Source organism: Cornus florida, unplaced genomic scaffold, assembly GCF_030987335.1.
Source record: "Cornus florida cultivar Cherokee Brave unplaced genomic scaffold, ASM3098733v1 CherokeeBrave_3.0.0_Hap2_Chr07, whole genome shotgun sequence".
In the NCBI taxonomy this organism is placed as follows: domain Eukaryota; kingdom Viridiplantae; phylum Streptophyta; class Magnoliopsida; order Cornales; family Cornaceae; genus Cornus; species Cornus florida.
Genome location: NW_026775577.1, coordinates 9,261,612 through 9,286,708, shown reverse-complemented (window position 1 = coordinate 9,286,708; position 25,097 = coordinate 9,261,612). Strand labels below are relative to the sequence as shown.

At 34.9% G+C, this 25,097-nt stretch overlaps 2 protein-coding genes across 2 annotated transcripts; both read right to left on the bottom strand.

Annotated features, from left to right (window-relative positions):
• Positions 1–1,867: 1,867 nt before the first annotated feature.
• LOC132316064 (probable isoprenylcysteine alpha-carbonyl methylesterase ICMEL2) lies at positions 1,868–14,710 on the bottom strand. The gene is made up of 11 exons (XM_059814564.1): positions 14,183–14,710; positions 12,059–12,135; positions 11,261–11,330; positions 11,057–11,137; positions 10,091–10,165; positions 9,489–9,590; positions 9,266–9,403; positions 6,798–6,863; positions 6,542–6,685; positions 3,989–4,079; positions 1,868–2,395 (listed from the first exon to the last, which is right to left on the bottom strand). The coding sequence occupies exons 1-11, from the start codon at positions 14,554–14,556 to the stop codon at positions 2,231–2,233; spliced, it is 1,383 nt and encodes a 460-aa protein (XP_059670547.1). The 5' UTR covers positions 14,557–14,710; the 3' UTR covers positions 1,868–2,230.
• Positions 14,711–17,377: 2,667 nt separating this feature from the next.
• Positions 17,378–24,713, bottom strand: LOC132316063 (uncharacterized). The gene is made up of 9 exons (XM_059814563.1): positions 24,451–24,713; positions 22,965–23,076; positions 22,734–22,831; positions 21,812–21,937; positions 21,584–21,704; positions 21,349–21,433; positions 19,179–19,292; positions 19,041–19,080; positions 17,378–17,785 (listed from the first exon to the last, which is right to left on the bottom strand). Exons 1-9 carry the CDS (start codon positions 24,622–24,624, stop codon positions 17,633–17,635), a joined length of 1,023 nt encoding a protein of 340 aa, XP_059670546.1. The 5' UTR covers positions 24,625–24,713; the 3' UTR covers positions 17,378–17,632.
• Positions 24,714–25,097: the final 384 nt, after the last annotated feature.

The following is a 25,097-nucleotide window of genomic DNA, read 5'->3' as shown; positions in this document are numbered from 1 at the left end:
TTTAACGGTTTGAAAAAAAATTACTTTCGGGTTTATACCTTCTAAAATTCATAGCAAAATTTATGTACGGTAAATCAATCAATTTTTTTCTATTTATTTTGACTTCATTGGACTAATTATTATTTTCATTTGTCTGGTACTAATTATACCATTGGTCTTTCTCGATTAAACACGTGTTGATTCATCTCAGTGTTTAATTATAAACCAATTAAAGATTTTATTCAATTAAATGCGTTTAATAACAAATTTTAAGAATCATTGTCAAAACAGGAAGTACAAATAAGATAAAATTTGAAGTAATAAGAATATCACTCATCACTTGAACACTCACAATTATTTTTTATTATTATTTTAAAACTTCGGCAAAAATAACCTCTTAAAATATTCAAAACTTATTTTTAGTTTTATAAAATAACGGGTAATAACTCTACTTTAGCATTAACAATCACTGTATCACTTTCCAAACTGAAAGGTCCATATTCAAGTTTATGACAAAGTGGGTGTGTGAATTATTTGATAGAAAAAATAAATCGCATAAAAATCAACAACGGCGGTAATGAAAAGAGTAAATTGCATATATATATATATATGGTATGCTTTCCAAAATTAAAAGAGTAAATAAGTAGGGGTGGAGTTGGGATTTCAATTCAGGGGCACAGTGTAAAAAAAAATAACAAACATGACAAATATAAATTGTTCAAATGAAGGAGAAAAAAAAAAAAAAAAAAATCATTGCAAATATACTAAATCAATGAATAGTTTAAGAAATAAAAGTATATGATGAATATAAGAACTAAAATACTGTTTAATAATTAATATTTTTATTGAATATAGTTGTAGGTCTTTTATTTTGAAATTGATGCATGAAAATTACACCCATTAACTTCATAAATTGGAGTACTAAATTAAAATAAATAGAAAAGAAAAAAAATTGGACACACATGTATCATTGGTAAGTGCAAAAAGAAGAAAAATTGCACACACAGGTATCATTGGCAAGTGCAAAAAGAAGAATTTTAAGTAGAGAAAAAAAAAAAGAAGAAGAAGAAGAAGAAGAAGAAGAATAAAAAGGAAAGAAAAATGAGATATTTGAAAAGAAACAATTAGACTTTGATTGAAGAAGGAAAATTTAACCCTTTTTTTTTTTTTTTTTTTTTTTTAAGGAATTCGAAGGAATTTTAAGAATATAAGAGAGAAGAAAGAAACATTTAGGATATAATTTTAGAAATTAAAAATTTTAGGGAGGCATTTTATAGAAATTTTCTTATAAATATTAAAATAAATTAAAAATCAACCATATTTTAAGCTAGGCGGGCCAGGGTAGGGGGCACACACTAACTTCACCCCAGTAAATAAGAATAAAATCATGTTGTATGTTTGTACTTTTTTAAGTGGAATTATGAAACATAGAGGTCTATGTGATATACGGACAAACCTCAGGAGAGGTAAGTGGAATTAACTTTTTTTTTTTCTTACATAAATCGGTTGAACATAAAAAAGAAATAAGAAAAAAAAAGAAAAAAGAAAGGTTAAACCAGTGCACAAGGGTGCAACTAAGTTCAGCAAAGTGAATAATAATGGTGAAGCGATTTCTTCAAGAAATTCTAAAATATCAGGTTTTAAAAATTATAAACTATGGCAAGCGTCATAAGCTGTCACTGATCAACTTTGAAAAATCTGCAACACCTAAAAGATCACTCTCTGACATAATTGTTAAAGCCTCAAGGCGCACTAAGGCGCCAAAGGCCTACTAAGCCTAAGTGCAAGGTGCAGTATAAAGCGCGAGCCTGATCGAAGCAAGGCGCATGTATATAATGTTGCATATTTAAACATATATTATTATTATATATTCATAATCAAGTAGTAATTGCAATTAATGTAAGTAGTAAACCATAAATTTATAAATTTTGTCAAATATTTCATAAGGTTAAACAATACGACATATGATGTAGGACTTTTTAATTTAGTAGTCATCAAGTAAAAAATAAAATGATATGGATAAATGATTAAAAAATACAAGGCATGCCTTTTTTGAGCCTGGAGCCTACTAAAAAGCGTGAGCCCGTGGGCTTTATGTGAGCCTGATTGAAGGAGCCTGGCCTGTAGTAGGTTAAAGCAATCTAGCTGAGCCTTGACGAATCTGGGGCTTTTTTGGAGTCTAGACGCGCCTTTAACAACTATGCTTTGTGAGCCAACTTTAACAAAATTTTAGGGACAAGGCATGCAAGGCCTAAAATGGGCTCACTCTGTGAGCCAACTCCAACAAAATTTCAGGAACAAGGCGTCTTCTCGGAGGAGGAGACATAGCATCCTTAGCAAGAGCTTCTTCATCACCTGCATGTATGACAGCGACCAAATGGTCGAAGAGCTCGTCTTTACCACCTCTCAGAGGATCCTGCATATGAGGCCAAAGAGTTCGGGTGCAGTTAAAAGGATGGCGTCCAATTGGCATGAGAAAACTAAAAGGAACGCCAGGAAACATCCAACAGATTACAAAGCGCATCATATCAACTTAGCAAATCACATATAGCAGTTACTTCATCTATAAGGCTTTGTGCAATTACTAGAATTATTACAAATTGTGTGTTTATGGAATAGTGGTTTATGATAAATAAATAATTAATCAAGTGGAAGATAAGATTCATGTAGCCGACCCATATAGCTATGACAACGATTTTGTTTAAGCTAAGTTGATTTCATAACAAAGAAGCACAAATGCTATTATGTTCTATGAATGCCCTTAAAAATTCACCAATTAACACTTTCCTTCCCACCCATTTTGATGCAAAATAGTTCCTGAAAAGTCTTTCCGGGAAAATCCTTCTCTCCATTTGGGCTCCATTTACCTCCTAAAATTCATCGGGGCCTTTGGAAAGGTCTCATACTCTGATGCCAAAAGTACATTCATTACATTTCTACAATTTACATGTCTCCATTGGGTCCATCTATTTTAGCTAGTGTATGTTCTGCTTACCTTGGATGTTGAGAGGGTAAGCCTAGAGATGGACCTAAGATTCGAACTCGTGTTCCCACTTCCCAGGCTTGTCAGTCTCAGCATTACTATTTGCACTCGGCAATGATCCCTAAAGTTTAAAATTCACCACGGCATTCAAATTTGTTTAAAGTCATCCTCCAGATGTGTTTTTGTGTGTGTGTGTGTAGGCATCTTCCAGGTTTTTTCTTAACGTAATGCAAGGTATTGATAATTACCACAAAACTTTCGCTTATAGCATTAAATAAGTTAAACTGTAAAAATAAAAAGAGAAAAGAAAAGATTAAACCTATTGGCCCTTCCTGTACTTGATGATAAGTGGAACTCATGTTCCCAGACTTGTCAGTCTCAGCATTACGATTTGCACTGGGCAATGATCCCTAAATTTTAAAATTCACCACGGCATTCAAATTTGTTTAAAGCCATCTTCCAGATGTTTTTTTTTTTTTTTTTTTTTTTTTTTTTTTTTGTGTGTGTGTGTGTGTTGTGTGTGCTTCCAGGTTTTTTTCTTAACGTAAAGCACGGTATTGATAATTACCACAAAACTTTCACTTCTAGCATTAAATAAGTTAAACTGTATTAAAAAAAAAAAAAGAAGAGATTAAACCTATTGGACCCTTCCTGTAGTTACATGATGATAAGTGGAACTATTATAATAGAAATTACTGCAAGGCATACCAACAAAAGACAACTAAATAGCAAGACATGATATATATTTGCACTGAGGTGTAAATCACCTGTTAGGAAAATGCAATTAAGCTTCATTAAATTCCAACCACCCATCCAACTACTTTCTTGCTTGAAATTACCTTTTATGATATGTTTCTAAGCCCTTTGGTTTGGGATACACTAATACCAGTTATGCTAAGTATCATTTGCCACCCATCCAAGGGGAAAGGAGGGGGGTGCAGCCATGCAGGCTAATTAGTAATTCCCATTCACAAATTATATAATTAACAATAACAAACAGAAAGAAGGGATCCAAATTTTACTTACCTGAAGAAATAAATCTGTATGAGTTTTTCCATCAAACAGAACCAATTCAGCTTGAGCCCCTACCTTCCGGAGAGCATCTACAAAGGTAATACTGCAAATAGGAACGTATTAGAATTGTTGATTATGTTCTGGTAATTCCTTATATGTGCCATGAAAGAGAGTCACAACAGAGTAGGATACAACAAAAAAGCACAAATGAAGAAGAGAACTAACTTGTTCCCTCATTAGAAAAATCAATATAATGGTTACCAAATCTATATTTACTTAAAGCAAAACAATCGTGTAAATCAGACACATGCATTTATGTTTAATATAACTGATAAATATAGAAGGAAAACGTCTTCCATTTTGGTTCATGACTTGTATATATTGGCTCTATAATTTATTTGGAGAGATGACAAAAGCTTAGAAATTCATTTTGAGTGAACCATCATTGAACAATGCAAGCCTTTTGTATCCAAAAACATCAACGAGTGCCTGGGAATTGCAATGATGAAAGGACTTGGTCCAGGAAACCCCATGCCCTCCATAGAAGAGCATTCATCCCCGAAACTGTCGCAGACAGAGATGGGGCATGGTGGAGCTAAGAGAAAGAGAGCACCAGAGGCGACAGGTTTCTTTCTTCATCAGGCAATAATTTTCAGAATATGTGTCAGATGAAAGACCACACTGACTCTGTTTTTTATGGATGTTCACAACTTTATAATATTAAAATTCCAATATTCGTTCATGGGTGCACGTGTCTAGCAGATGGCCACAGGCACACACACAAAAGTGCCTGTGAGCCACACCCAGAGAGCGAGAGGAAACTATTGAACATATTGGCTGCGTTAAGAGGTCCGAATAAGTGCAATTTTGATCCACTCACAAAAAAATGTGCTATATAAACTTGTTGATGAGGGATAAAAAGTAATTCTTTCCTTCCTGAATGTTAGTTTATTCGGCATTAGAAAAAGAAAAAGAAAATAGCATTGTGAATGTGTTACAAATTCGACCACGATGCAACTCCATTTAGTTAACAATAAATATGATAAGAATGACATACAAAATTAGAGACCAATTCAAAATATTAATATGATCACTTAATGAATAAAAGTAATCCAGAAAATTTTCATAAATTTTGTTCAGAATTGAGAGTCAAAGTACGATAGTTGTGAGGATAATAAAATTTAAAAATTCTTTTCTCACTTATCCCCTCCTTGCCGCAAGCATATGCAAAATAGAATAAAACACATATGGCATGAGGTATAGATGCTTGAGTAGAGTCCATCAAATCATAGAAACTAAAGTAAAAAAAGCATGTATGTTAGGCTTACGTATAGTGCACTAGTATCTAGGTTCAGGTTTTGAGTATGTATGAATATATTTCACTCCTTTGGCATGCCATTTATTCTACACTCAGAAAGATAAATAAATAATGTAATCCATCGGTGAATTAATACCATTTAGATCCCAGTGAATACCAGATCCCTTACCTGATAATTTACTGCTATTTCCCAAAATGTGGTTCAAAAGAGAGTTTTCATTCCAGATTCTTTTCCCTGAAGTAGTAGTTTCTTTTCCCACTTATCAAAAAAAAAAAAAAAAGTAGTTGTTTCTTTTCCCCCTAAAATTCAACCAAGATTCGAATCCATTTATACAACTAATTGGCCTGACCTAGCAATGATCCGAAATCCAGAATTGCTTGGCAATCACACGGGCAACCACCTCCCGAGGTCAGGGCTCCATCAACTAGCTTTGGCAAAAGTGCACAGTCCTCAATCAGCATATTTAACAACACAGGAGGACTAGCTTCATTACTTAACACCAAATAAACTATGTTATCCCATTTGCACAGCCACCCACCCGAGACTGAACTTGCCTTCATTGCATAGAAGAGGCAAATCTAAAACAAGCTTTGAGCAGAAGGTGCCATTGATATTACCATATGTCCACATGGCATAATGACATAGAATTTAAGTCATGTATCCATATGTCAGTGGCAAGAGGGGTATTAAAATGTCAATATTTATTGAAGATTTAATGGAAGAATCAGTGGACGAAAATCCTCTAGTAATTGATATTGTTTCCTATTATTGAAGATTTACTGTTACTAGAGGAATCAGTGGAGAAACAACTTCCTTGTTTCCTATTTTCCATCTCTTTCCATTCTCATCATTTCTTCTCCTATATAGAGCCTCCACCATTGTATTGTGTATGAGTTGAGAGAGTATTATAAAAGTGATGTAGCCCTTTGGGCTCTTTGTGCCATGGATGCAGGCCCTAGTGGTTGAACCACGTAATAGTTATGTGTTCTACTCGTTTCATTTCTCTCTTCAATTTATATTTTATTGTTTACAACTATGTAACACAGCTCTAGTACATCATATTTCTTCATAATCTAAAATTTGAAGTGTAAAACAGTAAATGATAACAAGAAGGGACTGTTCATAAACAACATGCACCTTATCACATCTGAAGTTACAGATTAATTAGCATTCCTTTGAAAGGAGGCATCATATCCTATATGAAAAACAAGTTAGTTTGACAGCATCATTCAGAAGATATACAGACCTGGCATCTGATGGTATGGAATAATCTGCCGTTCCATGGAAAAGGATAATATGGGGCAGGATAGAAACAGCATTCTCAGTGCTCAGTTCCTGTATCATAATTTCAGGGGAAAATTGTTTCAAGGATTGTTCCCCTTCCATGATGCTGCAATGGTATGTCAGCACGTCAGTGGGAGCAAACACAACAGCCTAAAAACTTTAATTCAAATAAGTATATGCTCAAATCAGCTTCTAGCAAAAATATCAGTAATTGGCACCTTAAAAAGACGGACCGATACAAGCCTCGACCATCGAAGTGGTCCACTAAGTTTGGTAAATTATACCTGTTCACAGAAGTTGAAAGAAAAAAATATATTATATAAACCAATATGAACCATTAATAATAATAATAATACAATGCTCGACACTTGGAGAGTGCAGCAAAGATGCTCAAAAAAATAAGAAATTGAAAAGAAGGAAATGATTGGATGATACAAGTGCAAGCACCATCTGCAGAATGGTGGTTGCACAAAAGACACACCAATCGCATTGAAATAAGGCAAAATATCAATGTCTTCGATATGGACTTGATTGCATGGTGACATATGCTACTCTTCTTCCATGTTGCTCAAAGAATGCATTAACCACTCAATATGGTATACTAAAAAGTGTTCAACACACTAACATGAGCTGGAGGTAGTACTCAGGAAGATCCCTGGCATCATGATGTAATCCCGTGATCATAGTGGAAGATCATGTTCTGGACTATGCACTATACTGTAAAGCAAATATGGTTTGATTAAAGAATGTCGTGCCGTTATTCTGCCTGCAACCCGCAAGTGTTCTTTCCTCGGTGGATTAAGCTAAGGGCAATTTGAAGCATGATCCTTAATCACTCACATTGTGTCCTGTGTCTCGTATAGAGGCAAAGTGTATACAATAGATGCTGGGTTGCATCTTGACTAGGTCATCAGAAGGATGGACACTTGCGACTTGGATGTATTTGACTGGTGAACCTAAATTAACTTGCATGTGCGAATTAGACTATGATGGTTATTCTCATGAGTCACCACACATTTATGAAAACAATTTAGGAAGAAAAGAAAACAATTCAGAAAAGAAAAGAAAAGAAGAAGAAGAAGAAGAAGAAGAAGAAGAAGAAGAAGGGTAACACGATCGTGGTGACCATAATACTGATATAACACTTCACCCATTTGTCTCCAGACAATCCTTCCTCTTCAGACCCCTCTCATGAGTAATCTGTCTAGTTCTGTTGCAAGCACGACTTCCCAAATGTTCCCTCTGCCAGATTGTGAGAGTTAAACACTTCTCCCAATTTATTTCTAGATAATACTTCCTCTTCAGCCCTCTCATTACTAGTCATTCCTCTTCAGTCCCCTTTGTCAAATTGTGAGAGTTTACCTGTTTTGAGAACCCGTACATGCAATTGGCTACAGCAGTGACATATAAAATTAGACTCTGCCTGGCACATCTTTAAGGTGTGCAGCCAAAGAAGTGCGACTCCTACCATGTAACATAGTTAATCCTTTTCAGAAAGTAGAATGTAGGCACATTTGATGATTCAGAATTTATGAGACCTTAAAGCTTCTTCAATTGATAACCATGTTCATTTATCCCGTTCATCTTCAACAAAAGTGTTTGAGTATCTGATCTTAGTAGAACTTCCCTTTTCCATGTAGTAGATCCTCCAAACACATTTACTCATGAAAAAATTAAAGAATCCAAAAACATTATAGAATTCAAGTTCCTCTCAGGCAGTTGCTTTAAGTTCCAGGAGTAACTTATGCAAAAGAGAGGAAAGCAAACTTGTCTTCAACTTCTTACCTATATGGGAAAGAATAACACAAATTGCTTCCGATTGGGCTTTTGTCAATCATGAGACAAGAGGATTTCCATAAACAATATTCCTATGACTTTGACCAGCGTAACCTCTTCTGCACATCTACATTTATCATAGTCAACTCCAAGGAGGTCGTTGACTTGAACTTAGATGTGTGCTCCCTTAAAAACTCGGGAAAAAGATGAATCAAGACATTTGTAGAAACCATTAAGCAAAATTGTTTTATGCTATCAAGATCTATTCGTATGGGCAGTTATTCACTAAGGAGATGTTAACCATATTGTGAGGTTTGAAGGAATGTAAAGAGGCATAGTTTGTCTAGCACCAATGTTATAAAAAAGGTTGCTAATTTGTCTTTATCAATCGTAGTGGGGAACTTCTTTTCACCCTTAGTGGATTCCTTTCATTAGATTTCTAGATCACACAGCTTAGAGGTGGCTTTTTAAAGAGGCCAAGTTTGTCCTGCGCCAATGTTATAAAAATGGTTGATAATTTGTCTTTATCAATCGTTTCCATTTCACCACTTGTGCAAATAAGTAGTGAACCTCTTTTCACCCTTAGTGGATTGCTTCCATTAGCTTTCTAGATCACACAGCTTAGAGGTGGCTTTTTTACCCCAGGGAATAGCCCACTGCATTTCATTATTCCTTGGAAATTCTATCTTACCTTACCCAATTTTCTTTTCGCCGTCTTCTTCCTTTTTTCTTTTTCATTTTTCATTTTTTCCTTTTCCTTTCTTTGGGTTCAGTCTTGCTATTCATTTTGCTCCTCTTTGTTATTAAGGGATATCCTCCTCCTTGCATAAAGCTTATGTTTTTTTAATCACAATAACAATAACAATAACAGCAACAGTAATGACACTGGAATACATCACATCACACTTACCCCCCTGATAAACCAAAATAAGACTTTATCTGAGAGACACTCCAAGAAATGCTCTCTCCAGCAGATTCTTTGATTGCCTGCTGCACGAGAGTACACGCAGAAATATGTGCACCGGCTGATTGGCCCATTAGATATAACCTTTACAAACAATCATGAAGAAAAATGAATAATTAGAAGATAAAAGCATATGCGGCATATAACAAAGAATATACAATTCTCTTACCTGTTAGGATCACCTCCATATTCAACAATATTGTTACAAACAAATGAGATCCCTTGAGAAGCATCTTCAACCATATCACTGATGGTCCCCTGAGGAAAATTTCTGCATGCATATTCCAATCGTAAGATGATCTGATACGGTGGGCAAACACTGGGAAAATATTATGTTTTTGACAATTATAAAAAGCTTTTATCTCGTGAAGCCACTGCTTATTACATTGCAAGGACTAGAAACTTGGGCTGCAATCTCTTGTGCAGGTTCAATGAAAGATGCTATCTTTAGTCATTTTCAATGCCAATCCAGATTATGCATAAGTCTAATCATCAAATAAATCAACTAGCAATAAAGCATAATGCAAGGGTATCTATTTTGGACGCTTTCTGGTATCCAACAATGTTCATTAAATATGGATATCCATTTTCAAACAAGTATCACCACAGAATTAATTTTTCCTAAATTAATTCTTAAGAGCTAAACAGTTTAGTACAAAACCATTGCAATGTAACAAGTATCAAACCTACAGTATCCTCCCTTAAAAAACTTTGTCAAAACGTGCATATATGGATAAACGTGGACCATGCACTACAGCATAGTACCAATACCTGTAATCGATGCAAGCTACTATGATGTCTCTTTCTGCTAACTGCTTTCCTAGAAGCGAACCCCATGCCTTGTACCTACATCACCAAAACTAGAGAGCCTTTAATGATATAAAATTAAAAGAAATTCCTATGAGCAAATGAATAATTTTTTTATAACAACAACATCAAGTTGCATAAAAATTAAAAGAGCTTCCTATGTGCAAATGAATAATTTTTATAACAACAACAGCTAGTTGCCTTATCCATATTAGGTATTAACTAGTAATTGAATTGTCTAATCCATATTGGGGGATCATCAAGTAGTGAAAATGTTTATACAGTTACAAATTGTTGAATTTTACGAAGCCAACTGTTTTGCTATTCTTAATCATGTAACAAGTAACATTTCCTGACCACTCAAAAGGTTAATACTACACTTAAGTTATAAGAGTTAATTATAGCCAACCTGGATTTCAGCAACATTAATTGTGGTAATGATTAAAAGCTGCAGTTTGTTTCCTCCTTTGGGACAGGACAAAATCTAATATGTAGAGGCATATGTCCTGTTGCAAAAGACTCTTTGGGGCAGAAAAAAAGCATGACCAACAATGCATCAAATGGCCAAGTACTACAACCACCTAATGAAATTTTTGGCTCCATCGCTTATTTCAATCATTGAGTGCAAAACTTTGAAAGAGCTACAATCTCCAAATTGCACCAAGTGGCTGTCCTAATCACCATAATGGAAGTGGAAGACTACCTTTGCAATTAAATATCATACAACAATTGTTTCATTAGTAAATTAATCAAAGATTTTATAAATTTTGAATACGCTGAATACTATGTAGCAAGGTTTATGGGTGGCTAGGTTTGTTGAGTATTAGTATTGCCCCCCACTACGTAGAGTAGGTCACCAAAAAATTATGATCATTAATTGAGAAGTTCAGTAGATAGTGTTGTGATGGAGTTGCTGGCCTTCTTACTCACCCAATAATCCAGGCTCCACCTGTTACAAATATCACAACTGGCTTTGGGCTATCGCAATTTGTAGGCATGTATAGATCCAACCTGCACAATCACAATGGTAAATAGACAGTTTGTGGCACAAATGTGTGATTATAAATAACATGAGAAAGTTAATTGATATCAAAGATAGATTGCAAATATGACCTAAATTTCACGATTACATACCTATTTCTTGGTTGATCTCCGTAAACAATACTCCGGCGGACTTGGCTTGAAAAGAAGTAATAATAAGCAACTGCCAAACATTCATAATGTTCTATTAATCCAACAATGTAACTATTAGATATACAAAGCCACACCTGCTTATAGTTAATGATACAACTATGTAAGTGTTACGGGAACATGTAAGTTGCCAAGTGCTCAAGTAATAGCCTAATGTGTGAGTGCATTTTTTCTCATCACATGTTGACAAACAAAGCAAACGTGTTGGAAAATAAACAATACCCTTGGATTGTTCCATGATATTCAGGGTAACTTTCACATCCAATGGACCTAAAGACATCAACCACCTTTTAAAATTATCAAGACAAACTCAACTGTTCTACAAAGCAGAAGGCCAGAGGAAATAAATGGTTATTTGGGAGATTTAATGAAAATGAAAGAAAGCCATTAGAGGAAGGATGACAGGGATGTGATCATGACTAAGTATATAGAGTGGAATGAGTGGAAGAAATCAGAGTATCTAGTCAAACTGGAATTTGATCATGATTCACGGATTTCTGGGACAGTCGTGTTTTAAGCTTACAAAGGCACTGACTAATAGATGAACACATAGCTTTGAAGGTAGAGTCCTTTAAGAGCAAAATTAATAATTAGCTTTGAACATAGAGTTTGCAAGACCCCCTTTTCTTACTTTCCCCAGTGCATACGTATTCTTGATCAATTAAAAAGAAGAGGGAAACAGAGGAGCGTAAAGGTGAAGTAACCAATCAGATCTTTAGCAACAAATCACAAAAGATGTACCTTGAAGAAAGCCAGGCATAAGTAACATGGCATAAAAACTTAGGGCAAGAAGTCTTGTCATCCACCGGTAACCTACCCTGAATGAAAATGAACGTTTAGAAAGCGATTCATAATGCATACTTGTTATATGAATATAGTTCTAAGTTAATCGAATGTTTTGGCATTTAGTGGAAAAAATGAATATTTAGTTCTTCCATTTTTCCTGGAAGACAAGGAGTTTAAAGAACCACACTTGACAAAGTGGTAAAAGTGATGGCATGCATTTGAAAGAAATGGCTGGCGCCAAGGGTTCAGTTCTCATTGCAATAAATTAAAATAAAAAACACATAGTCCACTTGGAAAAAGAAAACAAGAGACTTTCCATGTCCTCAAAGTCTTATTTGCACCATGTGCGCCTCTCTTTTAGCATACCCATTTTGTTATAATTAGTTACTCAGCAATTAAAATCTTGTTTAAGACTGCTTAAAGCCTCCATTCATTTATAAGAAGGCCCCTTAAAGACATGTCTAATTTCCAAATGAGTTTAGTTGTTAAAGAGCCATAATCTATGTCTACCTAGTACCTGTAATATGATTATGCTGACAAGAAGCCAGAACAATTATAGGCCGCCACCAATCCAAAATCTATTTTTTGAACTTGTGAATATAAAGCAACGTAATAGGCACTCCATACAATTACCCTCTCAATTTATAGGTTCCTCCTACAAAAAGGAAATAACAACAAATTCCATCATCTGACAGATACATGACCACTTTTACCCAAGTTAGGGGTGTCCACTGGCCACAGGCCTTACTGAAGGTAGCTGTAAGCCTAGGCCACTGATAATAATGATTACTAATAATAACCCGAACTGGTCCACTTAAAAAAAAAAAAAAAAAAAAAAATCCCTAACTGAGCCAGCCAATACAAAAACATTAAGCCCAAAAAAGACAACCTAAATCCTAACTACTTTAGGGCTTTGATACACAATATATCTTATTGCCTTTTAGATCTAAGGTCATACCCTGTACTCTAATTGACCATCTTTGCTCACCGCCCTTTTTTTATTTCTTTCTTTCTTCTTTTTTTGGTGGGGGTAAGGATCTCTGCTCACTGTTTTGACCCGCACTGTGTTAATATTTTTGGTCTTCTTCAAGTCCATGTATGATTTCACCATCTAAGAATGTGTAAGCAGGTTCCAATTGTAACTTTATAATTCTTTATGCTGCTCATTCCACCACCTAAAAAAGATGAAGCTAATGTAGCTTGCAGTTATTCTACTTCTAATTTGTAAAAGCATGTGCTACTATTTTAGGATCATAACTGATTGCCATAGATTACCTACCAAAAAGAAGAGAAAAAAAATCAGATTGAAGTTTCTGCTTTGTCCATTTCTACAAATCTGCAACCCCTTTTATTCTCTTGAACTAACTCCACTGGTTTGCCCTTGTGCATCTCATGTTAATCCCTCAATCATGTCTTCAATACGAACCCGCATTAACATAACACAACAACAACAACAACCAATCCTTTTCCCAATTACTTGGTACTGCTACACGAATCTCATATTTATCTTTGTTTACTAACTCTACCGACGTTAACTTTGGGCTTCCTCTTCCCCTAGTATTACCATCAATGTGGACTATGGCACTTTTCCAAACCGTCTTAACCTCTCTCATTTTATCTACAATTGGTGCTACTCCAACCATTGCCCGAATGTGATCACAATAAGATAATTGGGTTGGGCAAAACCATTACTCATCTTGACAGAAAGAAATTTAGAAACGGAGCCTATTAAAACTATGTAACCTTTTATAAGTTACAACCATAAGCTGCTAACACCCCTGTATTCTTAACTCTCCGTCTAGTTTTAGGAGAGAAAAGTCATGCAAATGCTTTAAAGTGTCCAAAAAGTAAGCCATTTTTAAGTACAAAATTTCAATAATGGCAGAAATCTAATTTCATAGCCGGAAAATTCTGACAGAACATGTCAAAGCACCTGTAAGTCACAATTTGAAGAATACAGAAATATATTATTTTAATCTTAATGTCACTGAGCATATGTATCATACATATGTATATAGTAGACAACTCATGCAATGGAATTCTTAAACAAAAAAAATTGGGTTGACTGAAGAATTGTACCCAAGATATGAGAGTAGCTTGAAGCTGAGGTGAGTGACCAAATAGGTCTCGGCGGCAGCGTGACCGATGTCACGACTGAAAGACGGTCGGCGAGGGGGCAGAGACTGCGTCGCAAACGGCTTGGAGGCGGTTCTCCGCCTCCTCTGTTGGTTGGCGGAAGTGTGACTGGAAACCCTAGAAAGGAGAGATTTGGTGTCCGATTGCTTCATGTCGTCGTCGTCCAACGATGTTTGTGGATACAGACGATCGCTTTGAGTCGCCTGCAACGCCGTCATTGGGTGGCCGGCAGAAGAAGAATGATCGGAGATTGAAAGGAATGAGAGAGCAGGTAGTGTGGATCTGAGGATTGATTTGAGAGGTATGCTATGTATCATATACGATGATGATGAGAAAAATATTGTCAGAAATTCAAAACAGTTGGTTTTTGCATGGTGGTGTCAGAGGAATCTCGTGCCTTGTGCTTTGCTTCTGATTTGTTTTGCGGACCAGTCAATGATGCTGCTTGTGTAATGAAGAAGCATTTGGGTAACGGTTGTATAGGGTCGTAACGGTTAAATGATGACCACCAGTTTTTTAGAAAAAGAAAAAAGAAAAATGATCTGAGATCTGAATTTGATTATTATTATTATTTTTAAATAATAAATAAAAATACACAGAGAATCCCATTTTTCTTAATAATAAGAAATAATAATTTATCAATATCATAATCTAATATTTTTTCATAAATTTGACTCTTACACAAGTCAAGATAGCACTAAGTGAATTAAAATTTGATTTAATCTTTGATCAGGTCTTAATTATGTCAAAGTAATATGTTCGTGTTTGACTTATTAACTCAATTATACTTGTTCAACTAAATATATCTTTAATAATCGTGACACAAATAATAATTATATCATATTCATATTGAACTCATAATATAACTTGGCAATTTATATTTTAATATCTACTAGAGCTATCGTTAAAATAATAATATTTATAATTGTATCTAAATTGTAATTTGTACATTAAAAAGTCAAAATCTAACAAGAGTGGCACTATGATTGTGACTACCCCACTCTTGTTGGCGTTTACAAGAAGATGTCAAAAATGCTTTTTGAAAGCTCATAAGAGGGAGTCATTCATTATAATGTTAAAATCACGGGCACTCATTAGCAGGATGAATGTCTATACATTGGTTCATTGGCATTGCTTTGTTTTAGACATATTATTTTTGATTCAAATAAAAACAGTATTTTTATTATAAGAATGTTTTAAAAAAATAATCCAAAGTACGTTTGGGATACTCTATATTTTAGGAGTGTTTTTTTGTTACTCTTATAGTTTTGGATCATAAACAGTTATCAAAATAAGAAAAAATAATTTTTTAATATTTTAATTTTGGGTCACTGTTCACGAAATATTTTAGCACTGTATAAAATAAAATAAGGTCGCACCAAACATGCTTTTGTTGCCAAAATTAACTCTGTAACAACCCAAAAACAAAAACAAAAAAAAACAAAAAGCATGTCAAACGGGATTGAAGAATTCAATTTTGACTTTTCGAATTGGATGATATTTTTCTATAAAATAAAATTTTCTTTTCTTGAATAACCATTCCATATATCCAATGGTCTTATAAAATAAATTAAAATAACATCAAATGATTTTATTTTTAATATATATTTTTTATGGTCTTATAAAATAAATTAAAATAACATTCCTTAGTTTTATTTTTTATTTTTACTTTTGAGGTTTGAAGCTTGAGAACATGTACTTTTCCTGCTGGTCGGTTGTATGTGGATTTTTGGATCTCAATGTCTGCCCATTAACTAGGATGGTCAAACACACCACATGACTTTGTTGCCCTCTACATATATCTACAATATATATATATATATATTGTAGATAGATGGGCATTCAACTGAACGTCACTGTCGAACAAAGCAGAATTTTCTAAAGACTTCGACCGAATTTTGTTGAGATTACACTGACACCTGGAAAAACGTTGTCCTCTTAGCAATAGCTTCATTCATTACAGTTATATCCCAACACATCAGCAGCTGACCAACTGGTTCAACACTTCAACATTGAAAGCCACATTTTGGTGGGTTATCTAACTCAAACAATTAGAAAAATATCATTATAAGTCCATTAAAAATGTAATAATCTTGGAAAATAGAAAAAATCAAAATAATACTCTGTATATAAATATATATAGACACACATATATAAAGGGGACATAGCAGCTCTTAATTTGATTAATTTGCATATGTTTCGGTTATTGGACTATGAATGCGTAAACCTACATGAAAATGAGCTACAAACTCTGTTTTCCAAACTACTTTAGGTTAATTCTTTGTTCAAACGAGTTTGAAAAATAAATTCGAGTTTGGTTATAAATCAAACCTTTAACAAGTTGAGGTCAAAACTATTTATAAACATTTTAGTTCATTTGCAAAATTAGGACTACAAAACATATGGCTTAATAAACATGCATGGCCTTTTCATCACATGATTCTCTAAGACAATGTCAATGTAATTTTGTGAGCTCAAAGTCTGTACTAATCTAATGATGCTATATTGGTAGCTTGAAATCACACCTTTGATTTGCAATCGGAACAAAATCAATTTAAAATTTGATTTGGAATCGGAACAAAATTAATTTAAAATTTGATCTTGGATGCTGTCCAATTCTAATTGCCACTAATTCACAGGTTCCATGGATCAACGGACAATGGCTAGCAGTACCCGGCCCTGACTTCCCAAAGAGAAGTCAGGGTTTAACCTCATGGAGACAAGGTGCGTGGGTGAATCACTATAACTTTAAAAATAAAAAATGCAGCAGCAGTAATTATATGCTCATATCAATGCATAGCCAACTCACAAATAGTTACAAATCCAAAATTCTATGCTTCATGGAACAAGATATAATGCTTACAGGTAAAATACTGCAGCAACAATGAACCAGACCTACAAGATTTTCCAATATTTGCAAATACTGGAAATCAAGGTCCAAAGGTTTTGATTATATCTTTCTCCATAATAGATTAGTGTGTGTGTATATATATATATATAATTGGCAAGAAACTCACACACCCATTTGTCCCTACAGACTCTCGAACCCTCACCAAACCCTTCAGGGAGGTTGAGGAGATACCACTTTGGTATTTGTAAATTTCATATCAATCAAGTAATTTAAAATAATTGCAAATGTAAAATCAAGTGGGAAAGACCTCTTTGATCAACCCATTCTGTAAATGTAAAATATGGGAACAAAAATGGTCCTATAAAATAATACAAGTACAAGTTTCATAAACCAATTCTAATTAAGCTGACTTGTGATCATATATCTGAAAGTCGGTGATTCTTTTTTCTTTTTTCTTGAAAGAGTTTACAAGACTGAAAAAGTAAATCCTGTACTTATGCAATCTGTCATAAGCTTGTTCTCACTTTTCTTCCTCTGAGCTTTTACCGGAACCACCATCTCTGGACAGCCAAAATTGGAGTGTTCAAAAATGGCGCATACCGGTTGACCAATGGACTCACAGTCCTCTCAATCTTAGCCCAAACACTTTGATGGTAACTAGCAGTCGCGGGAGCATGATACATGAGCTTCAATAGCTGCCCAATAGAATTCCAAACAAGAGATGAAGGTCAAAATTGATATTCTTGCAAAGTTGCACATGGTGACATATCTGAAAATTGATATGTGATTCGAAGGGAATTTACATCTAAATTTTCATGCACGCTAGCCATACATTTTTTTTTTTTTTTGGTAGTTGTGTATCTATGTGAAAATTTGATGTTATCAAATGCAATAGTATATATATGTGTGTGCGCGCACGCGCATACACACATACACAAATGGTTTTAATGCAAGAGTATATGAACATGACGATAAATGTAACCAGAAATCAAACAGGACAATGAAAGAAATATGTAGTTTGTCATGTGAGGGGCTGCAACGAATGTGAAGACCAATGCAAGAAATTATAGTCTTCCACTAATGCCATAGAGCCATACTACCAAACTCCATATTCGCGAATGACTTGGGACTTCTGCATATTCTTTAAATTCATTCTGACTACAACATGCCAGTATGTCCCAAGCCTGAACCTTAACCCATATAAGAAAGTTCTAACCAAGAAAATTACATAGTTACACTTAAAAAGGCTGGCAACAAGAGAGGTGTGGGAGACACCAATTCCAAATTTCCAACACAAAACACAGGTTTGCGAATCCACCACCGAATCCAATAAAATATGACCAACAAACACTTGTATACAATTTTAGGTCTAACACAATTCATATTCCCAAGTGTGGGTAACTACTTACCCTTCCTAATTCTCCAAGGAAGATAATATATTTTTTTTCTATTTGGTACTCACACATCCCCTTCCAAGGAATTGTTTGCACCTAGCAAGAATCGATCATGAGACCTGATGCTTCATGAGGCACATAGGCCCAAGTCTTTTCCAACTAGGCCAACCCGTTGGGGTTAATTGTACTCCAAGGAAGATAGTATTTACACTCCACTTTTCACCACTGGCACTCACTTGAATTTTTAAATGATTGAAATGAATATACCCTTTCAAAATGAAGAGTACAATTAATCTTCTTTAATAATTGTGGATTGTGAATGCATATTGAAGGATAATTTTGTCATTTTCTTTTTCTAAAAAATGGAAATGGGGCACAAGTGGATAAAAGTGGAGTGCAATATCATCACCCATTCCCCAATGGCATCTTCGAAGGGATAAAAATGAAGCAGCTTACAATTTTTTAAATTATGATATCGATTTCAGTAAACATCTACTTTCACGAAATTGTTAAGGCAGAAAAACATAAGCTGAAAAAGGATGAAATTTAAACAAACCTGCCAGTAGATGAAAGTTTGTATTATGTTGCGCTGCCGCCTGCATGTACAAATTATGCATTAGAGATGGTATAAAGGACAAATAATGTGATTAGAAATAACAGCAAAAAAAATTAGGGAATGAGTTAAGCTACTCACGAGAGCAAAGAAATGATTAGAAGAAATCCAAGTCCAATCTCAGCATGCGAAGATAGAATGCTGAGTGTTGTTATGTTTGACTCTACCCATACACATGGCTCGTCCAAGTACTTCCTGTGAACATCACCCAAAAGTCACAAACATGAGAAGGGAAAAAAGGACTTAGAGAGAATAGGACCATTCATAAAGGAATGCTGAGTGTAGTGTGGGCTGTGGGGAGCACCAAATTTTTTCATTACGCTAATTTTTCCTACAGCCCTGCTGCAAGTGTAAGAACTTAGAGAGAATAGGACCATTCATAAAGGAATGATACGGCACTATCCAAACTGTGCACAATTTCAATCAAACTACAGTATATATGCTAAACGTTCACTGTGTAATTGTTTTAGGGAGAACACAATATTAAATAATTGAGAAAAGGTATCCTAGTATTACAGAAACCGGGCCAAAAGTATTTCTGAGACTGTGGAAGAGAGAGAGAGAGAGAGAGAGAGAGACCCAGTCTTGTGAACAAATGCCCCTGCTGCAAGTATACGAACTCATATAGAACAGGACCATTCATCAAAGCATGATACAGCACTATCCAAACTGTGCACAATTTCAATCAAACTAAGTACATAGGCTCAACGTTCTCCATGTAATAGTTTTAAACTTCAAACAATTGCTAGTTAGAGGGAGCACAAGATTAAATGAATGAGAAAAGATATGCTAGTATTACATAAACTGGGCCAAAAATATTTGAGGCTATTGAAGTTTATCTTCTAATTTTTTGGAGCAAGAGGGATTGAAACTAAATTAAACGCGTCCAAATGAGGTGTTGTCCAGGAAAATGGATGGATAAAGTGTAACCTTTAACGATTGTTTGTTCATAATTTTCCCAGCCAATTTTTTCTTTTAGAAAAAAAGGGTAGAGCATTAGCATCCACTGACGTAAATATGCTATTATCTATGCATGCAGCACCATCCATGATACAACTGAGTAGGAAAATTCCCCATGTCTAGATACTTTATCTATTGCTTTCAAATGCCCATTTCTATACTACTGGAATCAACTAAAGTATCTGCATTTACTAACAAATCAAGACTGAAAAGAATAGGCGAATTATTTTCCATTGAAATACAACCAAGACCTTACACCTATCTAGCACCTTTAGGACAAAGGTCTGTCAACCACAAAACCAAATATTGAAAAGCAAAAACAAAATAAAAACTGCCAATCATAGATGCGTATTCCCAAGCATGAAGGGATATTTAACAACAAAAAATTTATTCTCAAGGAAAAGAGACCCCAAATTATCTTCTCGACAAACAGTAAACATGTTTCACAGATTAAGAATAATAAGCATGTTTTAAGAAATTAAATTAGTGGAGATACAAGTGCTCAAAATGATATTGCAACTCCAAAACATGCAACTGAATCACTGGGTTATCACTCCTAAACATGCAACTGACTCTAAACACTGGTTGTGACTAAGTAAACATAACAAAAAAACCAACAGATTTTGGTAGACTAGAATTCAAATGGTCAAGATTGGGCCAGTCTAATTAGTAATTAGATTAACTACACAAGAAAAGTTCTAGGCCAACCAAAGGGTCTCTAGCCCAACAGTATATCCTCCCCATCCTCAAAGAGGAGGCAAGGGGTTCAAGCCCCGGTGTGGGCAAAGTGTGTGTGAGTACTTGCCAAAAAAAAAAAAAGAGAGAGAGAGAGAGAGAGAAATTCTAGGCAAACGTATGTATGGTTGCCTTGTTGATTTGAGCCTCAAATCTAGACACTCGTTATGACTAAGTAAACATAACAAAACCACAAACAAATTTTGGTAGAATTTTCACATGGTCAAAATTGGCCAGTCTAATTAGTAATTAGATCAACTACACAAGAAAAGTTCTAGGCCAGCATATGTATGGCTGCCTTGTTGATTTGAGCCTTGAAGGCCAACATCCTCAAATAAACATATTATAAGAACACTAACACAAATAAGAATATAAGTGCCAAATTGTAGTATCCAATTAGTCAAATTGGAACTCCCTGCAACTCAGACCATTCAAGTGTGGTGCGTGTCAAAAATGGCAAAATTACTAACAATTATACAGTCATAATTAAAAAAAAGTAAAAGCCCACATACAATCAATCAAATTCAATTTAATGAAAATATGCAAAATCTGCCACCTGTACAAGGAGGAACGACTGAAGTTACGCCTAAGGAATTTTGCAACATGTTCAAGAGTTCGGCATAAAATGGGGATCAAAGCAACTGCAAAAAATTTCAACATCAGGATACCAGGTGTGAGAATGGAAAATAACCTGCCACTCCAAGCACGATAATGGGCATATATATATATATATATATATATATATATATATATATATATATAATATGAAATAGAGGCCATGTTGCACTAACATTTGAGGTAAAGATGTGAAGTGACAAAAGTAAGGCAGTAAATGAAGTAGATAAAATCCTTAGTTGCAATCACGGACTGAAACCACACTTGCACAGCCTGTAAATTCCATTCTCTAGGTTTCTGCAAGCAATAAGTGGTAAGAGGTACCATATTTTGAATAAAAAAGAGTATAGAATAATATAAAATAAAAATAAAAAAAGACAGAAAGACAGGAACAGGAAGGTTACCCCATACAGAGAGTACAAAGAATACAGAGAAGAACATGCAGTGCCCATGAAGGAAAGCCGATATGCCCTATTTGAAAGATTTCTAGGTATAAGGGGAAATATTGCAAGCACAGCCACAACAAATACCTGCATAAAATTTACAGAAAATAGAATAAAAAAATATGCAAAACTGAAAAGAAAGGAGAACAATAGACCAGATTTACTAGCACTTGCACAATGTTTCAATGGAATTCCCACAGCAGAAAATATTCCGAAGAGGAGAAAATATTCCAAAGAGAAGAACTATGGCTGATAAATGTACCCTTCAATGAAATATAGATATAGTAGTTGCTCAAATATTACAATCACTTAGATACTTCTAAATGAATCAAATAACTAGATTATAAGCTTTGCTATACACAAATGGGAAGTATGACCGCATTAGCTTTGGATATTTCAATTGGAAACAACACCTCAAGCAATCCTGCGAGTAAGAAAATTTGTCCATCTAAAGTATTCCTACTTATGAAGTAGATAAGGATTAAATGTACTCAATTCAAGTTAAAAGTATTAGTTTCCAAAAGCAAACTTCAATTCAAATTCAATTAGAAAAGGGCAGGTAAGAAAATTTACAACTATATATATTTGATAAGTAAGAAAATTGACAACTATTTGACTTGTCAAAAAAGAAAAATTACATCTATTTGTAGTTTAATTTTTCAAAGGGGACTTTCATTTTGAGACATTGAAAAAAGAAAGACGAACAAATACAGTGGGATGGAGGGCGTGTCAAGTAATTTACTTACCAACACAAACTCCTTGCAATTATTAAAAACTGAACCATATCCCAATTAGACTCAGGTGGATTAAAGTTCGTCAGGAAATGTGTTCACTACTTGACTAGGTGCATGTGTGCATTCATCTACATATGCGTGAACCGTACCCAAGCATTGACGGAAAATTGTACGGTTTGTCGATCCCAGCGCAGAGAAGCTGGATTTGCAGCTGGAGTTGATGTTCCTGATGTTCTAGTAGTAGATCCTACAACACATTTGAATTCAATTCAAATTAAAAATCTGATTGGCAAAGGACAAATAAAGATGACTATATCTATATTGCATAGCGACATAACTAGATTCACCAACTTTTTCAATGTTAGTAGTAAATAATGTACCAGAGTTACGTGAACGTGTTTGGTCATTCAAAGTTGATGATGGTGGTGCTGAAGGTCGTGCTGGCTGAGATGAACTGCTTGAAGGCATTGCCTCAACAATAAAACCAGGATCCTGCTCATCAAAATATATCGTCAATAGCCAAATAAAATCAAACATAAAAAAACCAATACAGACACCATGTATTGACCATCCCGCCTCAATTGAACAATAACTTGTTCAATGTCAGCATTCTAAGATGCCATCAGCATGGTTCGTATTATTCGAGGAACCCTAGATGTTGTTGGGGTAGACAATAAAATCCCACTGTAAATCAAAACACAACCCAAGGACACACCACGACTGCTGCACGTCACCTAGGCAAGTATAAAATGAGACAAGGTGCATGCTTCCAAAGGTGGCTTTCGGGAGGACAACATATTGGAGATAGACTAGAGATAAGAACCAACTAAAACATGCAATGTGAGATTGTGCAGCCAAGGAAATATCTCAAGCCAAAGTGGTAAGCTCTAGGTGCAGAATAACATCGCTCTTCTCACACGTCAAGGTCCAAGATCAATGCACTGTGTGTTAACCTATGAAACAATATATTATCAGAGTAGGTGATAGTGGAGGTATGACACATGGCAAGCTCTGGCTAGGACGAGATAGGGCAAAATATGCTACTTCAAGCCTCACCCAGGCGGTCACTGATGTGAACTCCGATATAATTCTAAAGTCAAACCACGGTCACCAAGCTCAAGGCATGAATTCGCAAATGGCAATGACCAAAAACCCCCAATATATATATATATATATATATATATATATATATATTGGGGGTTTTTGGTCATTGCCATTTGCGAATTCATGTATATATATATATATATATATATATAATCCATAAAATGAAGAGCAAAAACTCAATGGACATCCAAAAAGCAAAACAGATAAAACCCAGATAAGACTCTGGGGGTTTGAATTCAAAAAAGATAACCAGTTACAATTTGACAACAAATTTATCAAAACTCAAATCTCTTCTTACTAAACAAAACCCCAATTCCCGTCCTAATGCAAGAAAATCACGCAGTCAGCACAATACTACCAATATGCAAACCCAAATGAAACCTAAATCAGATTCGGTGGTAATCAACTCCAATTCCATTAGTTCATATGATTACAATTTGACAGCAAATTTATCAAAACTAAATATCTTCTTACTAAACAAAACCCCAATTTCAGTTCTAACGCAATCAGCACAACACCACCAATATGCAAACCCAAATGAGACCTAAATCAGATTCGGCGGTACTCATCTCCAATTCCATTAGTTCATATGATTCAGTAATTTAGATGATAAGATTCACAGCTTCAAACAATAGATAACTAAAACCCTTGGGCCAGTGTTCAATTTCCAAGAAAAATCAAGCAGTAAAAACACAAACAGGCGCATCTATATATATATATATGCACAATATGTATAAGAATGGGGTTGATGAAGGTACGAACGATATAGCGCTGGTAGAACTTGCGCTTGTAGTGGTCGATGACGTCGGTGCGAGAGGCCTTGTGGGGAGGGATGAGAATGTTGGACCAATACTCCACCCATCTTGGGTCGTTCTCGTAGTCATAGGACGCTGCTGCTATTCGCTTCAGCCTCTGCGGATCTTCTTCTTCCCCCATCTCTCTCTCTCTCTCTCTCTGAACTCTCTCTCACTCTCTCAGTACGTTCTTTCAGATGGTAGAGCCGTAGAGGACTGAAAAGTGAAAACGGAGAGTCGTCCTTTCTCGATCGTTTGTTTGGCAATTAACGCACCACGACGTCGTATGCCGTTCCAAAGAGATTTAACACTTGCTCTTTAAAATAAAATATAGTTAAGTCAATAATTTACTCCCCTATTAAACACTAGAAGAATTTAAGTAAATGTTTTACTCTTTAAATTTTAATGATATGTTGTTCGCTTTAAGCCTTTAAGTATCCATGTTTTGTTGTAGAACAATAATTTTATTTATTTATTTTTTCACTTATTTTATTCTCTTATGTTATTGTATATTAGTAATACGAAATAAAAATAAGAGTGATGATGATAATATAATTAAAAGTACTCCTCTTAAATTTTTACACTGTGAAACACAAATTTACACTACAATTTTTT

What these genes read in the sequence shown, in the direction of transcription:
- LOC132316064 (XM_059814564.1), bottom strand. Translation starts at nt 14,556, where the DNA reads ATGATACATAGCATACCTCTCAAATCAATCCTCAGATCCACACTACCT. An exon ending in TATGGAGGTGATCCTAACAG is followed by an intron (nt 9,404 to 9,488) that starts GTAAGAGAATTG and finishes TTGTTTGTAAAG; the next exon opens with GTTATATCTAATGGGCCAAT. An exon ending in ATACAGATTTATTTCTTCAG is followed by an intron (nt 2,396 to 3,988) that starts GTAAGTAAAATT and finishes CCTCATATGCAG; the next exon opens with GATCCTCTGAGAGGTGGTAA.
- LOC132316063 (XM_059814563.1), bottom strand. Translation starts at nt 24,624, where the DNA reads ATGGGGGAAGAAGAAGATCCGCAGAGGCTGAAGCGAATAGCAGCAGCG. An exon ending in AATTTTCCGTCAATGCTTGG is followed by an intron (nt 21,938 to 22,733) that starts GTACGGTTCACG and finishes AATTTTATGCAG; the next exon opens with GTATTTGTTGTGGCTGTGCT. An exon ending in AGTCGTTCCTCCTTGTACAG is followed by an intron (nt 19,293 to 21,348) that starts GTGGCAGATTTT and finishes TGATGTTCACAG; the next exon opens with GAAGTACTTGGACGAGCCAT.